This window comes from Crinia signifera, chromosome 1 (genome assembly GCF_055691185.1).
Source record: "Crinia signifera chromosome 1, ASM5569118v1, whole genome shotgun sequence".
In the NCBI taxonomy this organism is placed as follows: domain Eukaryota; kingdom Metazoa; phylum Chordata; class Amphibia; order Anura; family Myobatrachidae; genus Crinia; species Crinia signifera.
Window position 1 is genome coordinate 60,498,623 of NC_139217.1, and position 25,891 is coordinate 60,524,513.

The 25,891-nt window shown below is 43.2% G+C and overlaps 1 protein-coding gene across 7 annotated transcripts in view; it reads left to right on the forward strand.

Moving 5' to 3' along the window:
- CPEB2 (cytoplasmic polyadenylation element binding protein 2) overlaps window positions 1-25,891 on the forward strand; it is a 130,534-nt gene that overhangs the window by 94,515 nt on the left and 10,128 nt on the right. For all 7 annotated transcript variants that reach the window (XM_083158341.1, XM_083158328.1, XM_083158331.1 and 4 more), the window contains 4 exons: window positions 6,081-6,251; window positions 7,337-7,426; window positions 15,932-16,050; window positions 25,715-25,829. In XM_083158341.1, coding sequence (XP_083014467.1) covers window positions 6,081-6,251; window positions 7,337-7,426; window positions 15,932-16,050; window positions 25,715-25,829 — 495 coding nt within the window. The remainder of the gene's footprint in view (window positions 1-6,080; window positions 6,252-7,336; window positions 7,427-15,931; window positions 16,051-25,714; window positions 25,830-25,891) is intronic.

The window sequence follows — 25,891 nt, forward strand, 5'->3', positions numbered from 1 at the left end:
TCCCCCGCTCTGCCCCCTCCCTTCTCTGTAGGTTTCCCAGCCCCGTGTGTGAGCCAGAGGAAGGAGAGGCAAAGCAGGCACTGTAAGGACAGGAGATGCTTGGGCTCCCGCTGCTGCCCTCCTCCGCTCTGCATGTTACGGGAGCAAACTTCCCCCTTGCTGCCCCCCTCCCCAAACACTGCTGTCACTGTGATTGTGGAGTAGGGTGATATACAATTGCAGCTGCAGCGGTTGGATGCATACTCACCTGAAAGATGCCAAACACATCTCACTGTGGTAGCCGGCACCTCCTCACTGCAACAGACAGCAAGATAAAGGCGCGCTCGCCGGGGACCCACCTTTAGTGTCCTGTGCTGTGCTTCCCACATCTGATGCTCTGCCCGCTTCCAGCTGGAGACTGCCGGGCCGCTTGAAATGACAGCACGGGCCGCATTTGGCCCCCGGGCCTGACTTTGGACATGCCTGGCCTAGATGGTTAAATCAAATTCTGAGGTACAAATTTATTCCTCAAACATGGATAGCCTTAAAACCTGGACTGTAATGGTGGAGAAACTATGTATTAAGTGGCACTCTGAGGGCATATACAGGTTGTGTACTATGTTTTTGTACTTTTTATTTGAAATAAACTAGGTCTATTACTTGTTGCTGTTGAGAATCCATAGACTTTTTTTTCTTTTTTAAATCAGTGGCAGTTTCTGTGCGATATACTGTCATTGGGTCAACACTATTAAGGTCCACATACACTGGGCTGACCACTGAAGGTTGACATGTAAAAAAGATTGACAGGGTCTAAAGGTCGCTACACTCATTAGATCGACATTGGGAAGCCGACAGTCAAAAGGTCGTTATGGGTTTTAAAAAAAATTTGAGAAGGCAGTATTCCATGCCCTACCATCTACTAGGGCATGGAGGAAGAATATAATATTAGCATGGCGAGGGGACGCGGTGCACTCTTTTGGTATATGAACTAGACTAGAGTCATCCCGCCATACAGATTATACTCTTTCACATGGGACCATGGCTAAATATGTTTTATGCCTGTTGATCTATGTATTTTACAACGTTTATTATAGTGTTTTTGAGGGGTATGTAATCCCAGACACTAGTTTCCAGGACATTAATTACATCTAGACTTGGTACAGCGAACGTGTCGACACTATTTGTGTTCAGTGTTTGCAGCAGCTGTTGAGTGTTCCTGCCAACTTCATACATTAAGTGCTTGGCAAATGAAACCTAATTGCCGCCAAGCAGATAATGTAAATGGAAATTTGTCTTTTTTACATAGACTGGATAACTGAATATTTGATCTTGTTTAATTATTTTTTTGTTCTTTTAAAATGTCTTGAGGTTTCATCATATATAAACACTTGGATCAAACCTTGTTATTGTTACCAAACCGCACACAAAGAAACTTAAGCACTTTGTGTAACTCTATCCAGTAGCATGCGATTTAGGGGGAACAGTGTCCAGGATTTCAGGGTTTTGCCACTGCCTGTATCTCTCATTGGCTCTTTGTTACCAGCTGACCACAATGCTTAATACTGGGCGGGCAGGCTATATGCACTAAGGGGTAAATCCCCTTAGTTCATATCCATGTAGCCTTTGGATTTACCACTAGGGTAATTGTCAGTCCAGATTTAGGGCCAGATGCACTGAGCTTCAAAAGTGAAAAAAATTACCCCCATGCCCATATCTCTGACATCTTGTTGCCCATCACTCCTTTTACCGCTCCGGGCAGTATTCATTGCCTTTTTGCGAGCAGTGCTGACTGCTCGAATGTCAGTATTCAACTGCCCCCCCTCCCCCCCGGTGCACACACCGTTTCCACCTCAGTGGGTTTATACAGCAACGTTGATATGGTGTGTGTGGCCAAAACAGCGAGGCTCGCGGCTAAATGCGGAGGGCTCCCTGCGTTATTCGCGAACCTCGCTGTTTGGGGAGTCCTCGCAGTCGTCTGAGAGCGAGGATTCCCCTAGAACGTTTAACTCCCTCACCGGCCTCTGACTCTCTAGCATCCTGCATGGTTTCTAGTGTCCCCTCTAAATTAACCTGCACCCTCAGGGCCAGATTAACAGTGGAATGAACTGGACTAGAGCTCCAGGCCTCCACATAAACGGGCCCATCAGTTATAACCCCTACTCCACTAGACTAGAAGATCTCACCGGCAGGGCCCAGGTCATTTCATGTTACTACTAATTACTCTTAACTACTGGAGGGAGATGTATCCAACCATTCAAAGAGGACAGGTGGAGAAATAGCTAGAATCTTATTGGTTGACATTTGCTATCATTTAATAGAATATAATAGGGCACTCCAGCTGTTTTGAACTATACATCCCAGCATGCCTGGCAAGTTCTGCTATTTAGCCATGCTAATGCTGGAATGTGTAGTTCAACAACAGCTGGAGTGCCAAGGTTCTCCATAACAGTACTAGGGGAACTTCTCCACCTCTCCTATTCAGGTGGTTTGATGCAGCTCTCGAAGTTGTCGATATCATTTTACAGTTTGTTCAGTCTAATTATAGTCAGCTGTTTGTATGTATCATTGTAATGTTCCCTGTGCTACACTCTCGGCACTTGATAGCCATATAACTAAAAAGAATAATGATAATAGAAGCTGGCCGTCTTTCCAATAATTAAGGTTATTAATCCAAGAGAACTGCATTATAAAAGCAATTTTTCCTCAGAACGTGTTCCTTGTGTATTATGACGTAATGACCCCATTGAGGACTGCTCTGGATATTATCGCCGTGTGTTATCACAGTGCCCCCGGTAGCAGTTCATGGGAAGGGCCACTGTATAAGTCCCCAGACCATGGAATGCCTGACATTCTGGAGTTGCCATACCATTAGCCTCCTGGGATATACATTCAGCAGAACACGCTTTTCTGGAATTGCACATTTGCTGATGAAGGCATTCTTATCCTGCAGCATCCAGTGCAGCTGGTAACTTGCTCACCATCAGAATGCGCAGTTATAGGGTCACACCTCTGAAACTCAAGCCCCATCTGCTACTGTTAAAGCCTCCAGACAAATGGCTTTATATAAACTACTTTCAGGTTAAGATGTGTGCAGTGCTTTAGATTCCTCCTTGAACTCACGAGGCTGATAAGTCAGCTCGAAAACCGCTCAGACATTTTGGCAAACGCACTCCGTGTGCCTGTTGCCCATATCACAGGACAGAACATTCATTAAAGTCTATCGAAGAGCTAGATATACCCTGACCATAGCGACTAGTCCTATTGTATTGTCACTAGCATTTTCCTATAGGTTTTCTGTGGCTCTTTAGTACCTAATACGATTACTGAGGTTTTCAGAACTTGCTTATGTGGTGCAATTGTAATGTTGCAATTATTAGTATTAATTTCCAAGTCAAATCCAGCATAGAGGAGGTGTGTTCACCTTAGTCATACTGTTATCTCGAGGAAAGGTCAACACCGTGCGGTTGATATGCATAAGGCCGATATGGTTGACACCTGAAAAGGATCACATGAGTTTTCTTTCATTTCTTTCTATAAAACGGTCTTTCTTTGTCATCCACTCGGACTGAGAGCAGTAGTGTGCCGAGTGGCATGGTAGAGGAGCAAGTCACCTTGCCCGAAGTATGGTGGGCAAAGTAGTACACCAAGAAAAACGGTTGACCATTTGTCTACGTTGACCTTGCCCATGTTGACTACTTGGGGTCGACCTTTTGGCTGCTGTCCCTTTATTCCATAACAATCTTGCTACCTGTGTTGTATTAGATGTCTTCCTCTGTGTGCCATTTTGCCCGTTCAGCCTAAACCGACCCATCCACCTCCACCGCTGATCTTCTCCCACTTAGTATCACATCCTCATTGCAGTTTCTCAAGGGTATAGGCCTCTTACCTCTTATGTGTCTCCTCTCACTGGTCACATCTCCTTCATACAGTGGGCCAGATTTAAAAAAAATCCACGCCGTTTCAGCTCGTACCCGCCGGAGGTAGTAAGCTGGATTGTGCGAAAAGTCAACCGTACAAATGGGACTTTTGATGTTGCGCCCATTTGTTTGGTCGGGTTTAGCAGCAATGGGCGCCTAAACACGACCTTAAAGGACGCAATAAAAATCATCAATTGAATATTGCCCCTCGATCTCCTGTCACTTTAGATGATATTTGAGTGTCTCTCACCTTCTTCCTTAGCTTTTAGCTTTGCCCTCCATACCGCCCCTTACTACTAACCTCCTTCATCATCTCTGTTCCCAAACTCCTGGGCACATGTGCAGCTCCTGCTTATTTTGCTCTGGTTCCTGCCCTCACTACTCTTGATGATCTCTTTAAAATTACAATGAAATGCTCTCATTCACCTTCTTCTGCATTACTATTTATTCTGCCGGTAGTAAATTTATATTATTGTGTATTATATTGTCGTTGAGTGAACTGTTTTTAGCCGGATGCTCTTTCTACACTATTACTGAATTTACATGGTCCTTATAAATAAATTGTAGTAATTAAATCTATGCATTTTTAAGCGTTCACAAACCCCTAGTTGTCACTTTTGAAGTGCCCAAAAAATGTATTCTGCACAGCCATTGCTCAGCCTATCGGCAGACTAGTTAGTACCTGGTGAGATCACATTGTTGGTGATGTCACTTGATGTTGCCAGCAGCCTCGCTAGTGTTTGTTGAGTACACAAAATGGCTTCCTTTTTGCTCTATTGCATACTCACTGTAAATGACCTGTCTCTGCAAAACTTACTTTGAGCAGGTTCTTTGACAGGTCCAATATGATATTTATCAAAATGTAATTTCTCTCGGTCAAGGAATTCAAATCAACATTCAAACATCTCATTGTGTTTAATGTCTTGTTAAAGTGAAATCTTTATGTTTATTGTACTGCTGACTGCCTCAGCTTGGCACCATTTTGAAGCTTTGATTTACAACCTCCATTTGTATTAAGTGTCCCTCCTGATTTAGTATAATGGAAGTTTCAGGTGAAATGTAATTGAAAGCTGTAAAACTGGGTTCTGCGGTTGCGTTTTCATCAGTGCTTCGTTAACCTTTTCCACGGAGTGGCCCGTGGCGTATTGCTGATCCCAGCATCTGTTTTGTGAACAGAACCCCTTCGTTACTGATCTCACCTGCCACTCTACAGAATTACTGGGAAATAGATTAGTATGGTTTTTCTTAACACATATATATGAAATTCCCTTTACATTTTCTTTCCCTGATCTCTTGATGGTAGAGTTGAATGAACCATTAGCATGTAGTGGAGATTACCTTTTGTAAGGTACATCTGACGATAATCTTGCTCTTCATGTGCCCCTTGGGTTTGCAGAAGGTGGTGTGAATACTGTAATAATTCTAGACATAACCAGTTATTATAATATGGTGCAAACTGCGTTCATTCGCATAGCGGCCTGCTGCTGCGAGCATATGTGATTTTTAATAAACCAATAAACAAAGTAAGATAATATATATGTTTATGTATTATGTCAACAACATTATTAATAGTTAACTATTATATGAATAAACAGTTATGCATATAGACATTTAGAACGAACAATGAGAGCATTTACAATTGCAGACTGTATGTGCGTGTGTGGGAACAGTGGAGAGGGTGTGGCTCCAGGCCAGCCTCATGGAGGTAGCCATCTTGATTACATAACAATATACCACCGCATGGTGGTGGCCATTTTGGTATGGACAATAACTCTTGGCCTATACTTCTGAATTCTCTCTGCACAAGTTACATCTGCCCCCACCTGCAGTGCTCATGGTTTTGTCCATTTGAGAAGGAATTTGCCTTTGCGAGTGAACCAGAATAAGGGCCTATGTGTAACATTATAACTACCATTAACAAGCACATATTCTCTCGCTGCCTCCGTAAGGTGTGTGTGTGTAGATGCAATTCAGTTTCGACAGTGGTGATAATAAAATAAGATCATGCTAAGGACAGCAGCACTAGGGTGCAGTAATAACGGGAAGGGAAGACTAAGGTTTACTTATCCAACTTTAAAACTAAAATGCCATTAGACACATCATCTTCCATTTGTTTTCATGTATGTAAGCCTGTTCCGGTCATGTTATCTCTTTTGTAACAATATCTCTCCTTGTTCATTGCAGGTCGCTCCTCACTGTTCCCAATAGATGACGGGTTGCTGGACGATGGGCATAACGACCAAGTTGGCATTTTAAATTCTCCCAATTGTTACTCTGGACATCAGAATGGCGAGCGAATTGAGCGCTTTTCAAGGAAGGTGTTTGTTGGTGGCCTTCCACCTGACATAGATGAAGGTGAGACGCTGCTAAGTAACTAGATAGTATTGATTAGCTTTACATTGATGGTAAGGTTTAATCGGGTAAACTAGAACCACTGTGGTATACGGTCACTAGGTTAACCCTATTAAGGTTGACATGCATTGGGTCGACATGGATAAGGTCGACCGGGTCTGGTGGCCGACACAAGCATTAAGTCGACGATGTAGGGTTACCACCTCATCCCTTTAATTCCGGACACATATTAATTACACAGGTTCTTTGGCTGGTTAAAAAAAACAGTTGAAATGGAGTCTTGAAGTCAGCCAGCTACAGAACCTGTGTAATTAATATGTGTCCTTAATTAAAGGGATGAGGTGGTAACCCTACGACAATGGGAAGGTCAATATGAGTTTTTCACGACAGGTGGTACTTCATGCCCTAACATACACTACGACGTGGTGGGAGAATAAAATAGTGTAGCGAGCTATGGTACCCTTAGACGGTGTCCATGTCAACTGTGTCAACATTAGGGAAAAACGTGAAAAATTAATGTTGACCTTTTGACTGTTGACGTTCCCATTGTCTACCTAATGCTCGGGGGCAGTTTACAAAGGGCATCAGCAGAAAAATAAAGGTTTGCCTTTAACGAAGTGGCCTCGGCCCTCTGATAGTTTTACTTTATTGTATGCATGCTCTACTACACATTTATTAGATGGCTTGGTGCATTTACATTCCTTGTCACTACCTTTTGCGGCACTTTATAGCAGGCAGAATTGGGAATTGCCCTTGTACATGACGCTGCGCTGTATGTAGATGACAAATGGGTAGATTTCCCAAACCTTCCAAAAAAATGAGTGTTTCCCTATAGCAACCAATCAGATTCTAGTTATCCTTTTACCTAGTACAATCTAAATGGCACGTGAAATTTGACTGGTTGCTATGGACACTACCTCCACTTGTCCTATTTTTTAAAGGTTTGATAAATCTCCCCCTTATACAATGCTTGCTGATAGTTTTTTGTCTGTATTAACAGCAACTGTTTCTATAGTGAAGTTTTTTTTCCATTTTATGTTAAATGTCAGCCTTAAATATCTTGAGTTCTTTCGTTCCTGTTCCTTCAGATGAGATCACTGCCAGTTTCCGTCGGTTTGGCCCCCTGGTGGTAGACTGGCCGCACAAGGCAGAAAGCAAATCCTACTTTCCTCCAAAAGGTCAGTCATGTCTTCCAGTAGTTTCTCTCTTTTTTTCTAAGATTTTTTAAGTGCCTATAGCTGGGCCTAAACACTAAAATATGTAACTGCAAAAGAGGTGATGTAACCATGACAACCAATTGGATGCTTGCTTTCCTTCCCTGTGTTGGTTTTCAATGAGTGCCTCTGAGAAAGCCATTGTGTGGTTACTATGCATTTATAAATAGTTTCTTTGGACATAACACCTCACTGTGTTGCTTCTAATACTCAAACATGTGTGACACACTCACCCCTTAGGTGTTTATTAAGCATTTGAGAGAGAGAAAGTACCAATCTGCCCCAAACTGTCATTTTTCAAACAGCTTAGGATGTGGCAACTGGGATCCGATTGGTATTTTTTTCTCCATTTTATCCCACCAAGGGTTAAGTATATAAAAGACCCCTAAGTGCTTGTATGATAGAAGGACACTTATCTACACACAGTTGAGCTCATTTATTTATTCATTCAGCAGAAAACTTGTTTTTGTAACTAGAAAATAATCTTCGAGGTTCGAAGACTCTCTGCTTACACAAACTTGAGATACACACAGATAAGCAGAGAGACAGAATAATCTAATTCCCAGCCTATGACTGTATTTCCACTTTTTTTTTTTTGCCCAAAATATTGCTTACTGTATGCTTCTCTGTGATGTCGACCAATGACAGGACAATTATTACATAGTTCCCTTTTGTGTGTTTAAAATTTTGCAACTAGAATGTGCAAATTATTTTTTCCCCATTTAAAATGACTGGTTAACACCCAGTCTGCGCAAGCTTCAGAGGTGGCATAAAATTTTTTGGGATTATGGGAGGAAACCGGAGTACCCGGAGGTAACCCATGCAAGCACGGGGAGGATCTACAAACTCTGCACAGTTAGGGCCATGGTGGGAATTGAACCCATGACCTCAGTGCTGAACGTTACACCGTCCATGCTGCCCATATTGGAAATGGCTGCATACTGTGGGCACAGCAAGAGGTGTCTCTCAATACCCACCTTCCACACCTTTTATCTAATTTCATAATCTCGTTCCTCAAAGCATGACATAGTTTGTTGTATTGATTGGCAAATCTAGGTGCACCAATGAGACAAACCGTATAGGCCAGCCATGTCTAAACTATGGCCCTCCAGCTGTTGTGAAAGTCCCATCATGCCACAGTTTAGCTATTTGGGAATGCTGAAGCTATGGTAAGGCACGCTGGGATGTGTAGTTTCACAACAGCTGGAGGACCACAGTTTGGACATGCCTGGCATAGGCTATCCATTTAGTCAGGAATCATAGACCTCCTTGGGAGCCCTCATATGTAATCCAGTACAGGTACACCACCGATTTTCCGGATTATCGATTTTGCCGGATTAACGAAGGATTTCTAGTTTTTACTAATTTTGCACATTCAGTACCTTTCTAAAGCAATAAATAGTCAAATATATGCTACAGCATAATATTAATGACTGAATAAACACAGTAGCGTATGCAAAACTGTTTATTACAGTGTACTACCTGCTGTATAAGCAAAACAAGTATCAGGTATATTTTGAACAAACATTGGGCCAGATTCTCTAAGCTTCAAAAGTGATAAAATAGAGATTGATAAACAACCAGCCAATCAGCTCCTGCCTGACATTTTTCAAACACATTCTGTGACATGGCAGGTAGGAACTGATTGGCTGGCTGTTTATCACTCTCCATTTTATCACTTTTGAAGCTTAGAGAATCTGGCCCATTATCAGTAAGCACAGTATGAATGAAAGTCTTGCTGAGACCTTGGACGCCATATCAGCCCCACTGCTGCCTGTTGTGTCAACTGCAGTGTCCTTGGAAGCTGTACCCAGTGGCACTTGTTTATGCTGTGTCTTCCGCCCATGTGCAGTATTTGCTGGGACCTTGGACGCCATATCAGCCCCACTTCTGCCTGCTGTGTAACCTGCGGGATCCTTGGAAGCTGTAAACAGTGGCACTTGCTCATGCTGTGTGTTCCGCCGATGTGCGGTACTTGCTTTGACCTCAGACACCATGATGCTTCCTGTGTCACCTGCAGTGTCCGCGGAAGCTGTACTCACTGACACTTGCGCCTATTGCGTGTTACGCCAATGCGCAGAAAGTGTTTCGGATTAAAAGAGTTCATCAACCTCTTTTAATCTGGACAATTTACAATTTTGCTTTGTCCGGATTAAAAGAGGTTCCTAAACTCCTTTAATCCAGACAAATCAAAACTGTCCGTATTAAAAGAGGTTCCGGACCAACGGTTGCCGGAAAATCGGTGGTGTACCTGTACTACGTCTTGTATCAGTCTTATGTAGGGTACACACCAGGACGACCACCGTCGTTCACGACCGATAGACGACCATGGAACGATTTCCCTTGGACTTCCCGGGAGCTCCCAGGCAGTCCCCAGCAAACGATTAGCAAAAATTGTGTTTTTTTGCGGAACGATCTAGATCCGATCCCGATGCGCCCGCGATGGTCGTTAAGACGGTCGGATCGCTGGTTTTTTTTTTTTTGCAAGAACACATGCGACCGTCGTCAGATGGGCCTTTGAAATTTGAATGACGGGGCTGGACTAGCAGAGGGGGGAGGACTAGCAGAGGGGGATAGGAATAGCAGCAGCCATTTTAAACCAGTGTATTTCTGCTTTGTTACTAGTGAGGCTTGGTTTATACCTGCTGGACATAGCTATTTACACATTACTTTGTTTTGCCTGCCATTACAAAGTGTCTTTTAACCCTGCACTATGGAGAATGCAGTGATGGGTAGTCACCAGCAACAGTACCTGCTCTATTATGCAGTTTTGAAGCTCAGGCGTCAGAGAGCCCAGCGCAGGAGAGAAAGATCATGCTGGACAAAGCAGTGGCTACTTCAGCGTCAGACTCGTTCGCACATGCCACTGCTCAGGGACATCAGGGAGAATAACCCAGACGATTTTCGTAACTTCTTGAGGATGGATGATGCCACATTCCAGGAATTGCTGCGTCTGGTGACTCCCCACATCGAGAAGCAGGATACCAAGTATCGCATGGCTATCCCTGCTGAGGAACGGCTGGTGGTGACCCTGAGGTTTCTGGCGACAGGACGGTCTCTTGCTGACCTAAAGTTTGGATCCCTCATCTCCCCGCAAGCTTTGGGCCTCATCATCCCGGAGACCTGCAAAGCCATTGTGAAGGTGCTGCAGTACCAGTATTGCAAGGTAAGGATGAAATATACACTGTACACTTTATTGTGCAAACAAAATATTTTTATTTATAATTTAGGCCTAGGACAGAAACAGGTTTTTTAGGCCTTTCATGGTTAAAACATGTAAAATAGTAAATAGATTGTGTCAACACAAATATATTATAATACCATATATAAAAGATATTGTACAAAAACACACACTATATATAAAGATTTAAGTATGTATGACCCAGTTTAAACTTTCCCAATAAGTACGGGCTACTGTGTGGCAGAGGATGTCTGCCGCAGATAAGTAAAGGCTGCGGCCCACATAGCGCATGGCGCAGATGCAATGGTCCCGGCCCCATTGATGTGCGCCATACGCCATGTGAGCAGTGGCCATCACATACCTGCAGCTGAGACCATGTCTGCCGCACAGTACCCCATACTATTGGCAAAGACAAAAGGGCAATAAATGGAGTTTGCTATCCAGATTGAGGAGAATCCTGTTCTCCCTCTGGTAATGCAGGTACAGGTAGCAGCATATAAATAAACAAAAATACACACTGTGGCCCTTGTGTGGCAGAGGATGTCTGCTGCAGATATGTAAAGGCTGCGGCCCACATGGCGCATGGCGCAGATGCAATGGTCCCGGCCCCATTGATGTGCGCCATACGCCATGTGAGCAGTGGCCATCACATACCTGCAGCTGAGACCATGTCGATGGTAAATGATAAAGTAGCCTATTTTTTAAGACAGATCCTCAAAAACAGGACACTCTGGATCTTCTATCAGTAAAGAACTGTAGAATTGACGGTACTTGGGGGGTTGAGAAGGCTGTGTAGGTGTTGACTGGGTATGTGTTGGAATTGTGCTCGACTGGCCTGCTACGGTGGCAGGCGGAGTAGGCACTGGTGATTCTAATGACAGTGGTGTGTCTGGTGCACTACCAATGCCAACTATTTTAGTGCCACTGTTGAGATACCCTAAACTGCCATTATACACCAACTCCATGCATAACTTTTCAAAAGTAAGTTGCTGGTCAGGAGCCATGTTGCGAACACACTCTGCCACATAAGTGAAGTAGTTGTCATGTTTGTCCGGGTTTCTTTGCAGGACTTGATGTGCCCGCATCATAAATTCTTCATGTGCCGCTGCTTCTCCTTTTTTTCCTTTGCCACGCATTTTTTTGGCACGGGGGAGTGGTGGAGTGGGTTCCAGGGTGGGTGGCGGAGTGCGTGCCGAGTAGGAACTTCGTTCGATGTGCATGCATTCTCAGATAGGACAGATAGGTCTGGGGTTGCAGGTGGGTAGTCACCAAGCTGTAAAAAAATTGAACATGTTTACTAATCAATTCTATTTACTTCTAATTTCAGTTCCCTACCAGCGTGAATGAATGGAAAGTCATCGCAGAGGAGTTTGAACAGCGATGGAACTTCCCAAATTGCGGTGGAGCCATTGATGGCAAACATGTCCGCATAGCCCAGCCTATCAATAGTGGTTCCTACTATTTTAATTACAAGGGCTATTTTAGCATTGTACTAATGGCTGTTGTTAATGCGAACTATGAGTTTATCTTCCTGGATGTAGGAAGGAATGGCCGTGCATCGGATGGTGGCACTTTCAAGGACACAAAGTTCTACGAAAGGCTCATAGCGAACACCCTTCACTTGCCGTCTGTCCAGGAAACTAAACAGGGGCTTAACTTTGTTTTTGTGGCTGACGAGGCTTTTGGCCTGCACGAGCATGTCATGAAGCCATATGCGCAAAGGGGGTTGAACCATGACAAAAGGATCTTTAACTACAGGCTATCCAGGGCACGGCGTGTTGTGGAAAATGCTTTTGGCATCCTGGCAAGCCGGTTTCGCATTTTCCACACTGCCATTAACCTGAGGGTGGACAAAATTGACTGGGTTGTCACGGCGTGCTGTGTCCTGCACAATTTGCTCCGCAGAAAAGCCACACAGCAAAGGGCTACAGGCACAGCACTCCAAGAAGACCAAGAACTGCCAGAGGAGGTAGTGCAGATATCCTCCTTGCAAACCCCAACACAACGCTACACAGGGAGTGCACGAGCCAAACAGGTGAGGGAAGAGTACATGGCCTACTTTAATGGGGAGGGCGCTGTGGATTGGCAGGAGGAATCAATTAGATAGCCAAAAAAATAGACTCACCGATGCAGACTGCGAATTCTCCTCCTCCTCCTGCGCCGTGACTTCTTGGTTTTCATGTTCTACCATAAGGACTACTCCTGTCCTCATCGACTCCTGGCTGAGGGTGAATGTCAACCGGTCATAGTACCAGAGCGATGTTTGATACATCTCGTCGACTCCAGCACCAGACTTCTTTGCAGCCTCCATCTTCTTGTGTTCCTTTAAGAACACCGTGCGCATATTCTGGATGCGTTTCCTCACCCATTCAACATTGGCCTCTGGATGAAATGGAAGACTGTAGCGTGCCAACTCCTCCAAGGCTTGGTTTCTTTTCATTTTGTTTGAATACTCCTTGGATTTTGTTCTCCACAGGCATTCGTGTGTACGATATTTTTCAATAAACCCTTCCAAAAACTCTTGTTCCTTTGCGTTGGACATTGGGACTGTAAAAAGATAAAACCATTTTAGTTGTTATAGTTATACCCATGTTTTGTTTCATATTTAAATTTTTATAGTTATAGTTACCAGTTTACCTAGTTCTTATGTTTTAAGTATTTAAAATGTTAATAAACTTTTATGAAAACCACTATACATTTTATTGTGCAGATTGCTATTCACACACACAGGTGAATGGGGCCTAGCAGAGAGGAGTGCATGGAATACTGCAATGGTGGACAATGGTTTATGTATATATATCTATATATACACAAACACACACACACAGGTGAATGGGGCCTAGCAGAGAGGAGTGCATGGAATACTGCAATGGTGGACAATGGTTTATGTATATATATCTATATATACACAAACACACACACACAGGTGAATGGGGCCTAGCAGAGAGGAGTGCATGGAATACTGCAATGGTGGACAATGGTTTATGTATATATATCTATATATACACAAACACACACACACAGGTGAATGGGGCCTAGCAGAGAGGAGTGCATGGAATACTGCAATGGTGGACAATGGTTTATGTATATATATCTATATATACACAAACACACACACACAGGTGAATGGGGCCTAGCAGAGAGGAGTGCATGGAATACTGCAATGGTGGACAATGGTTTATGTATATATATCTATATATACACAAACACACACACACACACAGGTGAATGGGGCCTAGCAGAGAGGAGTGCTTGGAATACTGCAATGGTGGACACTGGTTATATGTATACACACACACATGGGGCCCACCCAAAAAAAACAGTGACATGGTCGGGTGCACGGTTGCCAAACCAGTGCTTTATACACACTATATACATTGGTGGCAACAGTGGGCATGCATAGAAGAGCATTGGGAGTGCAAACATACCAGGTTGTTGTTCTGGGAGATGAGACAAGAAGGAGAGTCCAACTGCTGCGCCAGCGCTGTTTGCTATGTGGAAAAACATGGCGCCGGGGGAGTGTTTAGGAAATGCCACTCAAATAGGCTGGATCAAACGACGGACGCACCGACGGACGGACGACGGAGGCGGCAAAAAACACTCACGATCTGCATACGATTGACGGTCGGTCGGCCTGGGATTGACGGATCCTACCTGCAGCACGTAGGACCAAAGATGCGACCAAACGAGCGGCGTGAACGCGCATTGGATCGGAATCGGATCAAATAAATGGCAAAAACACACGATAGTACACACAATCTGCATACAACCGGTCGGAATCGGATCTAAATTGACAGAATCGTGCCCTAGTCGTCCTGGTGTGTACCTAGCATTACTCTCCAGTATTGATGAAATATATAGAACACTTGAACCCTGGATTTCATGTAGTGATATCCAGTTTTGCTGCAGTTTATAAAATGTTCTTTATGTAGCAGTATTACTGCAGCACATTAATGCTCCTCAGGACCACCTGTGTAAAGTGTAAACTAATGTCTTGTGTCATTCTCGGAGGAAGCTCCAAGCATTCCCTTCCTCAGAAATATCCATCTACAGTACATGTCAGGGAAGATTCACACTTGCAGTAAATGTTCCACAATTAGTCAGTTAATCCAATAAGCAAAGTGTGGAATGAATTCTTCATATATCTTGGATGGGGGAAATTTCCAGATATTTTCCCATTCGTTCTGGTGTTTTACTTCTATTACCAAATAGCTACAGATACAGAATTTGTCTTTGGTATTCTAAGTTCAGCCCTGTGAAAGCTTTGAGTGTTTGGACAGCTTAGCAGCGCAGCTCCGTCTGTTACCAGTCCTCTGAGCCAAATCATGGCCGCACATCTAGGGTGTCCGGTTTCACTCTGTGAGGCAGACTTGTGTTTTTGCATCCAGGGAATACCTAGTGGTGTGATTGTGTGACAGTATATGAATAATCCCTGCAAACCTGTAGCTCACAGACGTGATGCTTATTTTAAACTGTTGCATTTATAAATAACTGACCCTTGTGGCCTTTTGAAGCATCCATGTAGTGGACAGCTGCATCCCCTCTAGTAGTGGTGTTTTTTTTATTTATTTTTATTCACTGTCTCCACACCAGGAAAAGTTTTATTTTTATTTTTTCATTTGCTTTCCTCAGATTGCAATATATATATTTTTTATTACAGAAAACACAAATGAACAAAACACTTTTTTTTTATTTTTTATTGAACTGTTTATACAGTCTCGCAATCTGGATCGATACACCATTTTATTCCAGAGCACTGTTGCTTTTTACACCAGTATCAACCAATAGGAGCCAAAACCGACAACCCAGTTTTTAGTTAACAATGGGTTGATTCAATTAGAGGCAATGGGTGGAACTGTAAATGTGGGGTTATTAATCCTGGTGAAGTGATAAGGTGGGCAGTGATAATGCACAAGCCAATCGGCTCCTGTCTTTTTTCAAACCCAGCCTGTAACTTCACAGTTAGGAACTGATTGGCTGCTGTTTTATCACTGGAAACTTTATCACTTCACCAGGCTTAACAAATCTGCCCCTAACTAACGTACATTGACTTGAACGGAAGGTAAAGATGGCTATCGCCAAATGAGCTTACAATCGATGAGATGTGGAGGGAATTTTGTACATAAAGTACTGCAGTAACCATTGTAGTTGGTGGTGGGGGAATCTAGTTCATATGAAGATGTGCACCAACACTGTGACTGACAACATAGTCCTGGACAAGAGTGCCTGAACACTATACTGCTGTTTTATTGTTATCAAAAGTACTGAATGTTTGTTTTCTACCATAGGTTATGCATTTCTTCTCTTCCAAGAGGAAAGCTCTGTTCAAGCACTTATTGAAGCCTGTATTGAAGAAGACTCAAAACTTTATCTGTGTGTCTCTAGTCCTACCATCAAGGACAAGCCCGTAAGTAAACATCATTTTCTTTATGTAATGGATGGAATATATTAAAAAGCTGCAGAAAAACATAAATATATTCATCCAGGAGAGGCAGATGATATAAATGCCCGGAAGACTTGGCGTTCAGTATTGATGGATTGTATTTATTTTTGCGGTTTCGTTGCCTTGTGTTATTGATCGCTGGTTGTTTTTTTTTGTTGTTGTTGTTTGAATAGCAGAACTGGTTGTCAGGGGAACAGGAATGTAACCGCTTCAACTAGAAGTACTAGTTGGGCGGATAATGATACAGGAATTTCAATGTTCTAAACAGTGTTTACCTTCTGAATAAATCTACTTGGATATTCATCTTTCTGAGGCCATGCCTGATGTCCATATTAATCTATATCCTGGAAGCAGAGCAGTTGGTGACAGTCAATGGCTGCTGCAGTGCCGACCAGACAATGCAGGGGGAACTGATTAGCACATTTGAACTTGTGTATTCTGATGTGGGTACTCTTTACCTAGAACGGCGCCCATCGCGGTGATCGCGACATCGCGGGCAGTACATAAACGGCCGCGACGCGATGCCCGCGATCACCGCGATTTTCCCATAGGGAACAATGTTAAAAAGCCTGATTGACCGCGATTTTGCATTCAATGCCTCAATGCCCGCGATTTTCCCATAGGAATCAATGTTAAATGGGCTACAGAGCCCAAATAGGCAGAATTAACCCTTAAATGTCCCCCCAATTTTTGTACGCCACCCCACGATCCACGCCAACCCGAAGCGTGGCGAGCGCAGCGAGCCCGCGAGGGTCGGCGGTACGCGTCCTCCGACCTTTTCATGCCCTACTATCCACGTCGGCGTGGAGTTGAGAATAGAATAGTGTGGCGAGCGTAGCGAGCCACCGAGCCCGAAGCGTGGCGAGCGGACGCGGATACCTTCACAGGTAAACGCGTCCCCTCGCGGGCTTCACAGGTGTCCGCTTTTCGCCACGGATACCTGTGAAGCCCGCGAGGGGACGCGTATAACTGTGAAGGTATCCGCGTCCCCTCGCGGGGCTCGCTGCGCTCGCCACGCTTCGGGCTCGGTGGCTCGCTGCGCTCGCCACACTATTCTATTCTCAACTCCACACCGACGTGGATAGTAGGGCATGAAAAGGTCGGAGGACGCGTACCGCTGCGCTCGCCACGCTTCGGGTTGGCGTGGATCGTGGGGTGGCGTACAAAAATTGGGGTGACATTTAAGGGTTAATTGTGCCTATTTGGGCTCTGTAGCCCATTTAACATTGATTCCTATGTGAAAATCGCGGGCATTGAGGCATTTTAAAGTAAAATCGCGGTCAATCAAGCTTTTTAACATTGTTCCCTATGGGAAAATCGCGGTCATCGCGGGTACACGATTTTGATGTACCCGCGATTTACCCGCGATGCCCGCGATTTTTTACCCCCGACGCCCGTGATTCTAATCGCGGGCGCCGTTCTAGGTAAAGAGTACCCTGATGTGTATATATTACATGTGCTGGCTGGTTCCCCTGGGGATATGCAGTGATGTGTGCGTTTGGTGCTGTGTGGCACCGGGGACTCGGCATAAGACTTTACAAGTCTTCAAAACCCGCCCCCAGACTCCTGTGACATTAGCCAACGGGACCCTGGGGTAATGTGATGCCTTATGCGGAGTCCTAGGTGCTGTGCAATTCCTCACTGCACTATGTGGTCGAAGCTGTAGCAGCCGCTAGTGACCAATTTAATCTAGTAGGTGGCAGTATGATTAGGACTTTGTATATTTTATCTTTTATTAGCAGGAATCAGAGTGTATTCTTCCTGACTGTTGGGACTTAATGGACCTTTCCCAATTCACAAAGATGTAATGTTACAAATATGCTTCTCCAAGCATGCCAGATGGGTTTATGGCTTCTAATCCAGCCCTCTATAGGGTGAGGGGGAATTGTATGTGGGCCAATGGGGCCAGGTCTGTGGGTCAAATATGAGCGTGATCCAGTTGCCTCTCTCTTTATGGGTACCTGCTCCATGCGTGGTTGTTTTTTATTTTTGTAATCTATAGGAAGCAGTTTTATACTTATATAATGGTTCACCTAAAACATCCGTAAAGCAGGAGGCTGTTTTATTGGTTTGTGGATGCTAGATTTGCATCCCCAAACAAGTAAATGTTATATCAACATTACAAACAAAGAGGTGAAATGGATGGATCCCCACACTCCTGGAAGCTGAAAAATCAGAAAACACATTACAGTTTGAGTATCCCGTATCCAAAATGCTTGGGACCACGAGCATTTTGGATAAGCGATTTTTACGTTTTTTTTTTGTATGTGTGTGTGTGTGTGTGTGTGTGTGTGTGTGTGTGTGTGTGTGTGTATATATATATATATATATATATATATATATATATATATATATATATATATATATATATATATATATATATATATATATATATATATATATATATATATATATAGTACAGAGGAAGACCGCACTCGCACTCATCTAGTGCAACTTGGGGTGCCTAATAAAGAGTATATATTTTCTGTATACACTCAAACATAGTCCAGGGTTCCCACACTTTTGTGCAGGATATAAGGCACTCGCCGGAATTAAGAGTATTTGAACTCAAAAATCAATCATCAAAGGCATTTGATTTATTTCACAAAAGGTGCTCCATATGCTCCAACGTTTCGGTCCCTGCCTTGGACCTTTGTCAAGGAGCCTAAAATACATGCATACAATGATTCAGTATGTATATCAAAACATGGTCCAACATAGGACCCAACATAATACATTACAAGATTGGCATTTCAAAAAAGAAGCACAAAAATCTGTTACATTACTTGTTATGAAGAAAGAGCCAGCGTGGTTGTGGATGAAAGGAGCCTCCAGGATAGGGAGTCAGCACCTACCGAGAGGCTGCCCGGGCCCGACATTTATACCCCCTCCAATTACTATGCCGAGTTACAGCCGGCGTTCACGCCGCGCTGTGCGCCCTGATGCCGGAAGTACGGGCGTCCGGAAGTGACGGCGCTGGACCGCATCGTGGTCCGCATAGCGCGCCTAGCGTCACTGGGAGTGATGGAGTACAGGGGACTGATGGACCGCAGGATGGCACGCATAACGTGCACATCTCGCGGTGATAGTGTTTCAAACGTATACACTATTAAGTGAAAGTGGAGAGGGATAGTCGGGGTCCGTAATATAGTGGTATAATACCGGCTGTGTGTATTGAAGATACACACCATATATTATATATAACAATTCTACAATTATGTTTAAACGAAAGAAACTTTATTTAGAATGGAAACAAATCTGATTGGTGCGCTCATATTATTACCACTATATGGGTTTTTTTGCTAGAACGGGATATGGTACCTATTTAGTGTCTGATCTGCCTATGTCAGACATCTGATATTCACAGGGTGCTAGCATCATGTATATTATGTGGAAGAGGAAGGGATCTATATGATGAATATCAAATTTTTTATTTTTATTTAGTTTTTATTTTTTATTTTTATTTTTATTATTATTATTATTTTTATTGTATTTTTATTTTGTTTATATTAACCTATTTACATGTAGTAAAGGACTCCATCGGCTCTTAGATGTCAAAATATGCAATAAAACCATGGGTCAGGGAATTGTTATTACTATTGTTATCCCTAATATAGAAGGACGCCATGGACATTTGTAACAAAAAGTGTCATGCAAATACTGAGTATGTCAGAGGGATCATATACTGCATATAAGAATGACCTATGCGAGAGACATATATAGAGAGAAGTTATAGACAATATATAGAGAAGTTGTAAAAAAATATATATAAGGTCCGATGGTCTTTATACCCGGAAGATGAAGAGCCACCAAGTGCAAAAAATGAGTAAAAAGAAAGGGAGATGGTGGAGAATGAATAAATATATACATATATGAAAAAAAGGGAGGTAAAGATATCAGGGTGATCAGTGGTAAGAGGATCCATTGAAGACACAAAGCCACCTCAGTAAGAAAGGAATGTTGTCAACAGCATGTGAGGAAGATGGATACACAGACATTCGCTGCGACCAACTTATCATCTCATTTTTTTAAAAAGATAGACAACGGGTTGTTCTCATTTAAGCCCCTGGGGGCCAATGTTCCAAGTTGGTGGATCCATCTACTTTCTCTCTTTTTTAAGAGAAGTCCACGATCACCACCTCTGGGTGGCGGAGGTATCCAGTCGATCAGACGACATCTTAAGCTGGAAATTTGGTGACCTGCAGTCAGGAAATGACGTGGGATAGGGAGTTCGGCTTTACCAGTCTCAGTTGCAGAGCGTATCGAGTTTCGGTGGTTAGCCATCCGTTCTCTAAATTTCCTTGATGTCATCCCAACGTATGCTAAGCCACAAGGACAATTAAGTAAATAGATGACATGGTCCATTTGACAGTGGAGACGATACTTAATCTTGATGGCTTTGCCCGAATGCGGGTGGGGAAAAGTAGTGCCTGGTGTCATACTGTTGCGGGTCGTACAGCCTGAACATCGAAAGCAACCTGGGCGTTGGGTGTGTAGCCAAGTTGTCTTAGGTGTCACGGTCGGGCTTGTAGTCGGTCTCATCAAAAGTTGTTTCAAATTAGGGCCTTTTTTGTAGGCCATCATTGGGGGGCCATATTTTTGCAGCTTCAGAGTGTTATCTGACTTTACTATAGGCCAATGATGTTTCAGGCTCTTTTGGATCTTGGAGGATGTGTGATCAAAAGTGTTAATAAAGATCATCCGAGGCGGATCTTTCTTGGAGGTATTTAGACCTTCTGGTCTAGCCATGTTTATACGTGCCTTGTGTAGGCATCTGGACAGTATGTTGGCTTGATAACCTCTCTGGATGAATCTACTGGTCATTTCACGTAGTTGGTGTTCCATGATGGAGGCATTGGTGTTATTTCTAATTACACGCATGTATTGCGATATTGGCAAGTGTTCCTTTAGTTTTGGTGGATGTTGGCTCTCGGTGGATAGCAGAGTGTTGCGATCCGTGGGCTTGCGGAACAAACTGGTCTGTACTATGCCTCCATGTATTTGCACATTGATATCAAGAAAATCGATGGAGTCTTTTTCGATGCGATGTGTAAATTTTATTGGGTGATTAAGTCCATTTAACTCGGTTACCATCGTCTGGAACTCGTTTTCTGATCCTGTCCACAGTAGAAAGACATCATCGATGAACCTTTTGTAAAAGCGAATATGGTGGCCATATTTTGGCAGTATGAGGGTGTTCTCATACTCCAACATGAATAATCCGGCATAAGCAGGGGCCAAATTCGAGCCCATTGCAGTGCCAGAAGTTTGTACATAGTACTTATCATGATATAAAAAATGATTGTAGGTCAGGATGAGTGATGCCAGTTCTACCAGGAATTCGGTTGGAGGCTTGTTCACTAGGCGTTCGTCTAATTTCTTCTGTAGTACCTTGAGGCCATCGTTGTGAGGGATCACGGTGTACAGTGAACTGACGTCCATTGTTGCTAGTAATATCCCATCTTCGAGATCAATCTCTCGTAGCTTGGTGATAAAGTCAGCTGTATCTCTGATATATGTATTGCTTTCAATTATAAGCGGTTGCAAATGGTGGTCTACGAAGATTGCTAGCGGTTGCAATAGAGACTGGCGGGCTGAAATTATTGGTCTTCCTGGGGGTTGCTCAAAACAACAATTTAGTTATCCGCCCTGCGGACAAAGGGGGAGCGGTAGTGGTCCAGGACTGGTCTCAATACCACGAAGAAATCATGCGACAGTTATCTGATGACAAGACCTATATTCAGGTGGCACAGAACCCAATCCCAGAGTTTAAACGAAAAGTAGACATCTTGCTACAAAAAGGTCTCACCAATAAATGGCTGTCCAAAGATAACTTTGACTTTCTTTCTGTCCAGTTTCCCGTATGTCCGATATTGTATACACTCCCAAAAATCCACAAATCGCTTGAGCAACCCCCAGGAAGACCAATAATTTCAGCCCGCCAGTCTCTATTGCAACCGCTAGCAATCTTCGTAGACCACCATTTGCAACCGCTTATAATTGAAAGCAATACATATATCAGAGATACAGCTGACTTTATCACCAAGCTACGAGAGATTGATCTCGAAGATGGGATATTACTAGCAACAATGGACGTCAGTTCACTGTACACCGTGATCCCTCACAACGATGGCCTCAAGGTACTACAGAAGAAATTAGACGAACGCCTAGTGAACAAGCCTCCAACCGAATTCCTGGTAGAACTGGCATCACTCATCCTGACCTACAATCATTTTTTATATCATGATAAGTACTATGTACAAACTTCTGGCACTGCAATGGGCTCGAATTTGGCCCCTGCTTATGCCGGATTATTCATGTTGGAGTATGAGAACACCCTCATACTGCCAAAATATGGCCACCATATTCGCTTTTACAAAAGGTTCATCGATGATGTCTTTCTACTGTGGACAGGATCAGAAAACGAGTTCCAGACGATGGTAACCGAGTTAAATGGACTTAATCACCCAATAAAATTTACACATCGCATCGAAAAAGACTCCATCGATTTTCTTGATATCAATGTGCAAATACATGGAGGCATAGTACAGACCAGTTTGTTCCGCAAGCCCACGGATCGCAACACTCTGCTATCCACCGAGAGCCAACATCCACCAAAACTAAAGGAACACTTGCCAATATCGCAATACATGCGTGTAATTAGAAATAACACCAATGCCTCCATCATGGAACACCAACTACGTGAAATGACCAGTAGATTCATCCAGAGAGGTTATCAAGCCAACATACTGTCCAGATGCCTACACAAGGCACGTATAAACATGGCTAGACCAGAAGGTCTAAATACCTCCAAGAAAGATCCGCCTCGGATGATCTTTATTAACACTTTTGATCACACATCCTCCAAGATCCAAAAGAGCCTGAAACATCATTGGCCTATAGTAAAGTCAGATAACACTCTGAAGCTGCAAAAATATGGCCCCCCAATGATGGCCTACAAAAAAGGCCCTAATTTGAAACAACTTTTGATGAGACCGACTACAAGCCCGACCGTGACACCTAAGACAACTTGGCTACACACCCAACGCCCAGGTTGCTTTCGATGTTCAGGCTGTACGACCTGCAACAGTATGACACCAGGCACTACTTTTCCCCACCCGCATTCGGGCAAAGCCATCAAGATTAAGTATCGTCTCCACTGTCAAATGGACCATGTCATCTATTTACTTAATTGTCCTTGTGGCTTAGCATACGTTGGGATGACATCAAGGAAATTTAGAGAACGGATGGCTAACCACCGAAACTCGATACGCTCTGCAACTGAGACTGGTAAAGCCGAACTCCCTATCCCACGTCATTTCCTGACTGCAGGTCACCAAATTTCCAGCTTAAGATGTCGTCTGATCGACTGGATACCTCCGCCACCCAGAGGTGGTGATCGTGGACTTCTCTTAAAAAAGAGAGAAAGTAGATGGATCCACCAACTTGGAACATTGGCCCCCAGGGGCTTAAATGAGAACAACCCGTTGTCTATCTTTTTAAAAAAATGAGATGATAAGTTGGTCGCAGCGAATGTCTGTGTATCCATCTTCCTCACATGCTGTTGACAACATTCCTTTCTTACTGAGGTGGCTTTGTGTCTTCAATGGATCCTCTTACCACTGATCACCCTGATATCTTTACCTCCCTTTTTTTCATATATGTATATATTTATTCATTCTCCACCATCTCCCTTTCTTTTTACTCATTTTTTGCACTTGGTGGCTCTTCATCTTCCGGGTATAAAGACCATCGGACCTTATATATATTTTTTTACAACTTCTCTATATATTGTCTATAACTTCTCTCTATATATGTCTCTCGCATAGGTCATTCTTATATGCAGTATATGATCCCTCTGACATACTCAGTATTTGCATGACACTTTTTGTTACAAATGTCCATGGCGTCCTTCTATATTAGGGATAACAATAGTAATAACAATTCCCTGACCCATGGTTTTATTGCATATTTTGACATCTAAGAGCCGATGGAGTCCTTTACTACATGTAAATAGGTTAATATAAACAAAATAAAAATACAATAAAAATAATAATAATAATAAAAATAAAAATAAAAAATAAAAACTAAATAAAAATAAAAAATTTGATATTCATCATATAGATCCCTTCCTCTTCCACATAATATACATGATGCTAGCACCCTGTGAATATCAGATGTCTGACATAGGCAGATCAGACACTAAATAGGTACCATATCCCGTTCTAGCAAAAAAACCCATATAGTGGTAATAATATGAGCGCACCAATCAGATTTGTTTCCATTCTAAATAAAGTTTCTTTCGTTTAAACATAATTGTAGAATTGTTATATATAATATATGGTGTGTATCTTCAATACACACAGCCGGTATTATACCACTATATTACGGACCCCGACTATCCCTCTCCACTTTCACTTAATAGTGTATACGTTTGAAACACTATCACCGCGAGATGTGCACGTTATGCGTGCCATCCTGCGGTCCATCAGTCCCCTGTACTCCATCACTCCCAGTGACGCTAGGCGCGCTATGCGGACCACGATGCGGTCCAGCGCCGTCACTTCCGGACGCCCGTACTTCCGGCATCAGGGCGCACAGCGCGGCGTGAACGCCGGCTGTAACTCGGCATAGTAATTGGAGGGGGTATAAATGTCGGGCCCGGGCAGCCTCTCGGTAGGTGCTGACTCCCTATCCTGGAGGCTCCTTTCATCCACAACCACGCTGGCTCTTTCTTCATAACAAGTAATGTAACAGATTTTTGTGCTTCTTTTTTGAAATGCCAATCTTGTAATGTATTATGTTGGGTCCTATGTTGGACCATGTTTTGATATACATACTGAATCATTGTATGCATGTATTTTAGGCTCCTTGACAAAGGTCCAAGGCAGGGACCGAAACGTTGGAGCATATGGAGCACCTTTTGTGAAATAAATCAAATGCCTTTGATGATTGATTTTTGAGTTCAAATACTCTTAATTCCGGCGAGTGCCTTATATCCTGCACAAAAGTGTGGGAACCCTGGACTATGTTTGAGTGTATACAGAAAATATATACTCTTTATTAGGCACCCCAAGTTGCACTAGATGAGTGCGAGTGCGGTCTTCCTCTGTACTATATATATATATATATATATATATATATATATATTTTTTTTTTTTTATTTTTTTTTTTTTTTTTTTTTTTTTTTTTAACATACTTGCCTGGTCCCCCGGCGGCCTTCAGGTCCTCTTCAGCGGTCCCAGGGGTGCATTGCGCGAGTTTGCAGGTGCGCCGGTGACGATGATTGAATGCTGGGACCGCTGAAGAAGCACCTGAAGGCCGCCGTGGACATTGGGGGACTTGGTAAGTATTAAAAAAGGGGCAGGGGGGGGGGGGGCAAAAAAAATCTGAAATATTCTAAAAACACGTTTGGAATATTTCTGATAAGAGATCTCTGGATATGGGAGACTCTACCTGTATTACTTCTATTTATTTATTTTTTACTGTGTATTGCTCATATTTTAAAAGTATTGTAGATCACAAGTTGATTTTTATAGCAGACAAAGGCGATCAGCCAGAGTTGGTTGGTAAGCCACGTAGAGGATGACACCCGGTGGTAAACTGCCATAATTTTTCTCTGAAATAGGTTCAGATACGTCCCTGGAATTTGAGTGACAGTGACTTTGTCATGGATGGGTCGCAGCCGCTTGATCCACGAAAAACTATATTCGTGGGAGGTGTCCCCAGACCTCTGAGAGCTGGTAAGATTTAGAAACTTATTTTGAATGCTAACTTTTGTTTGTGAATCTGCTGAAATAACACT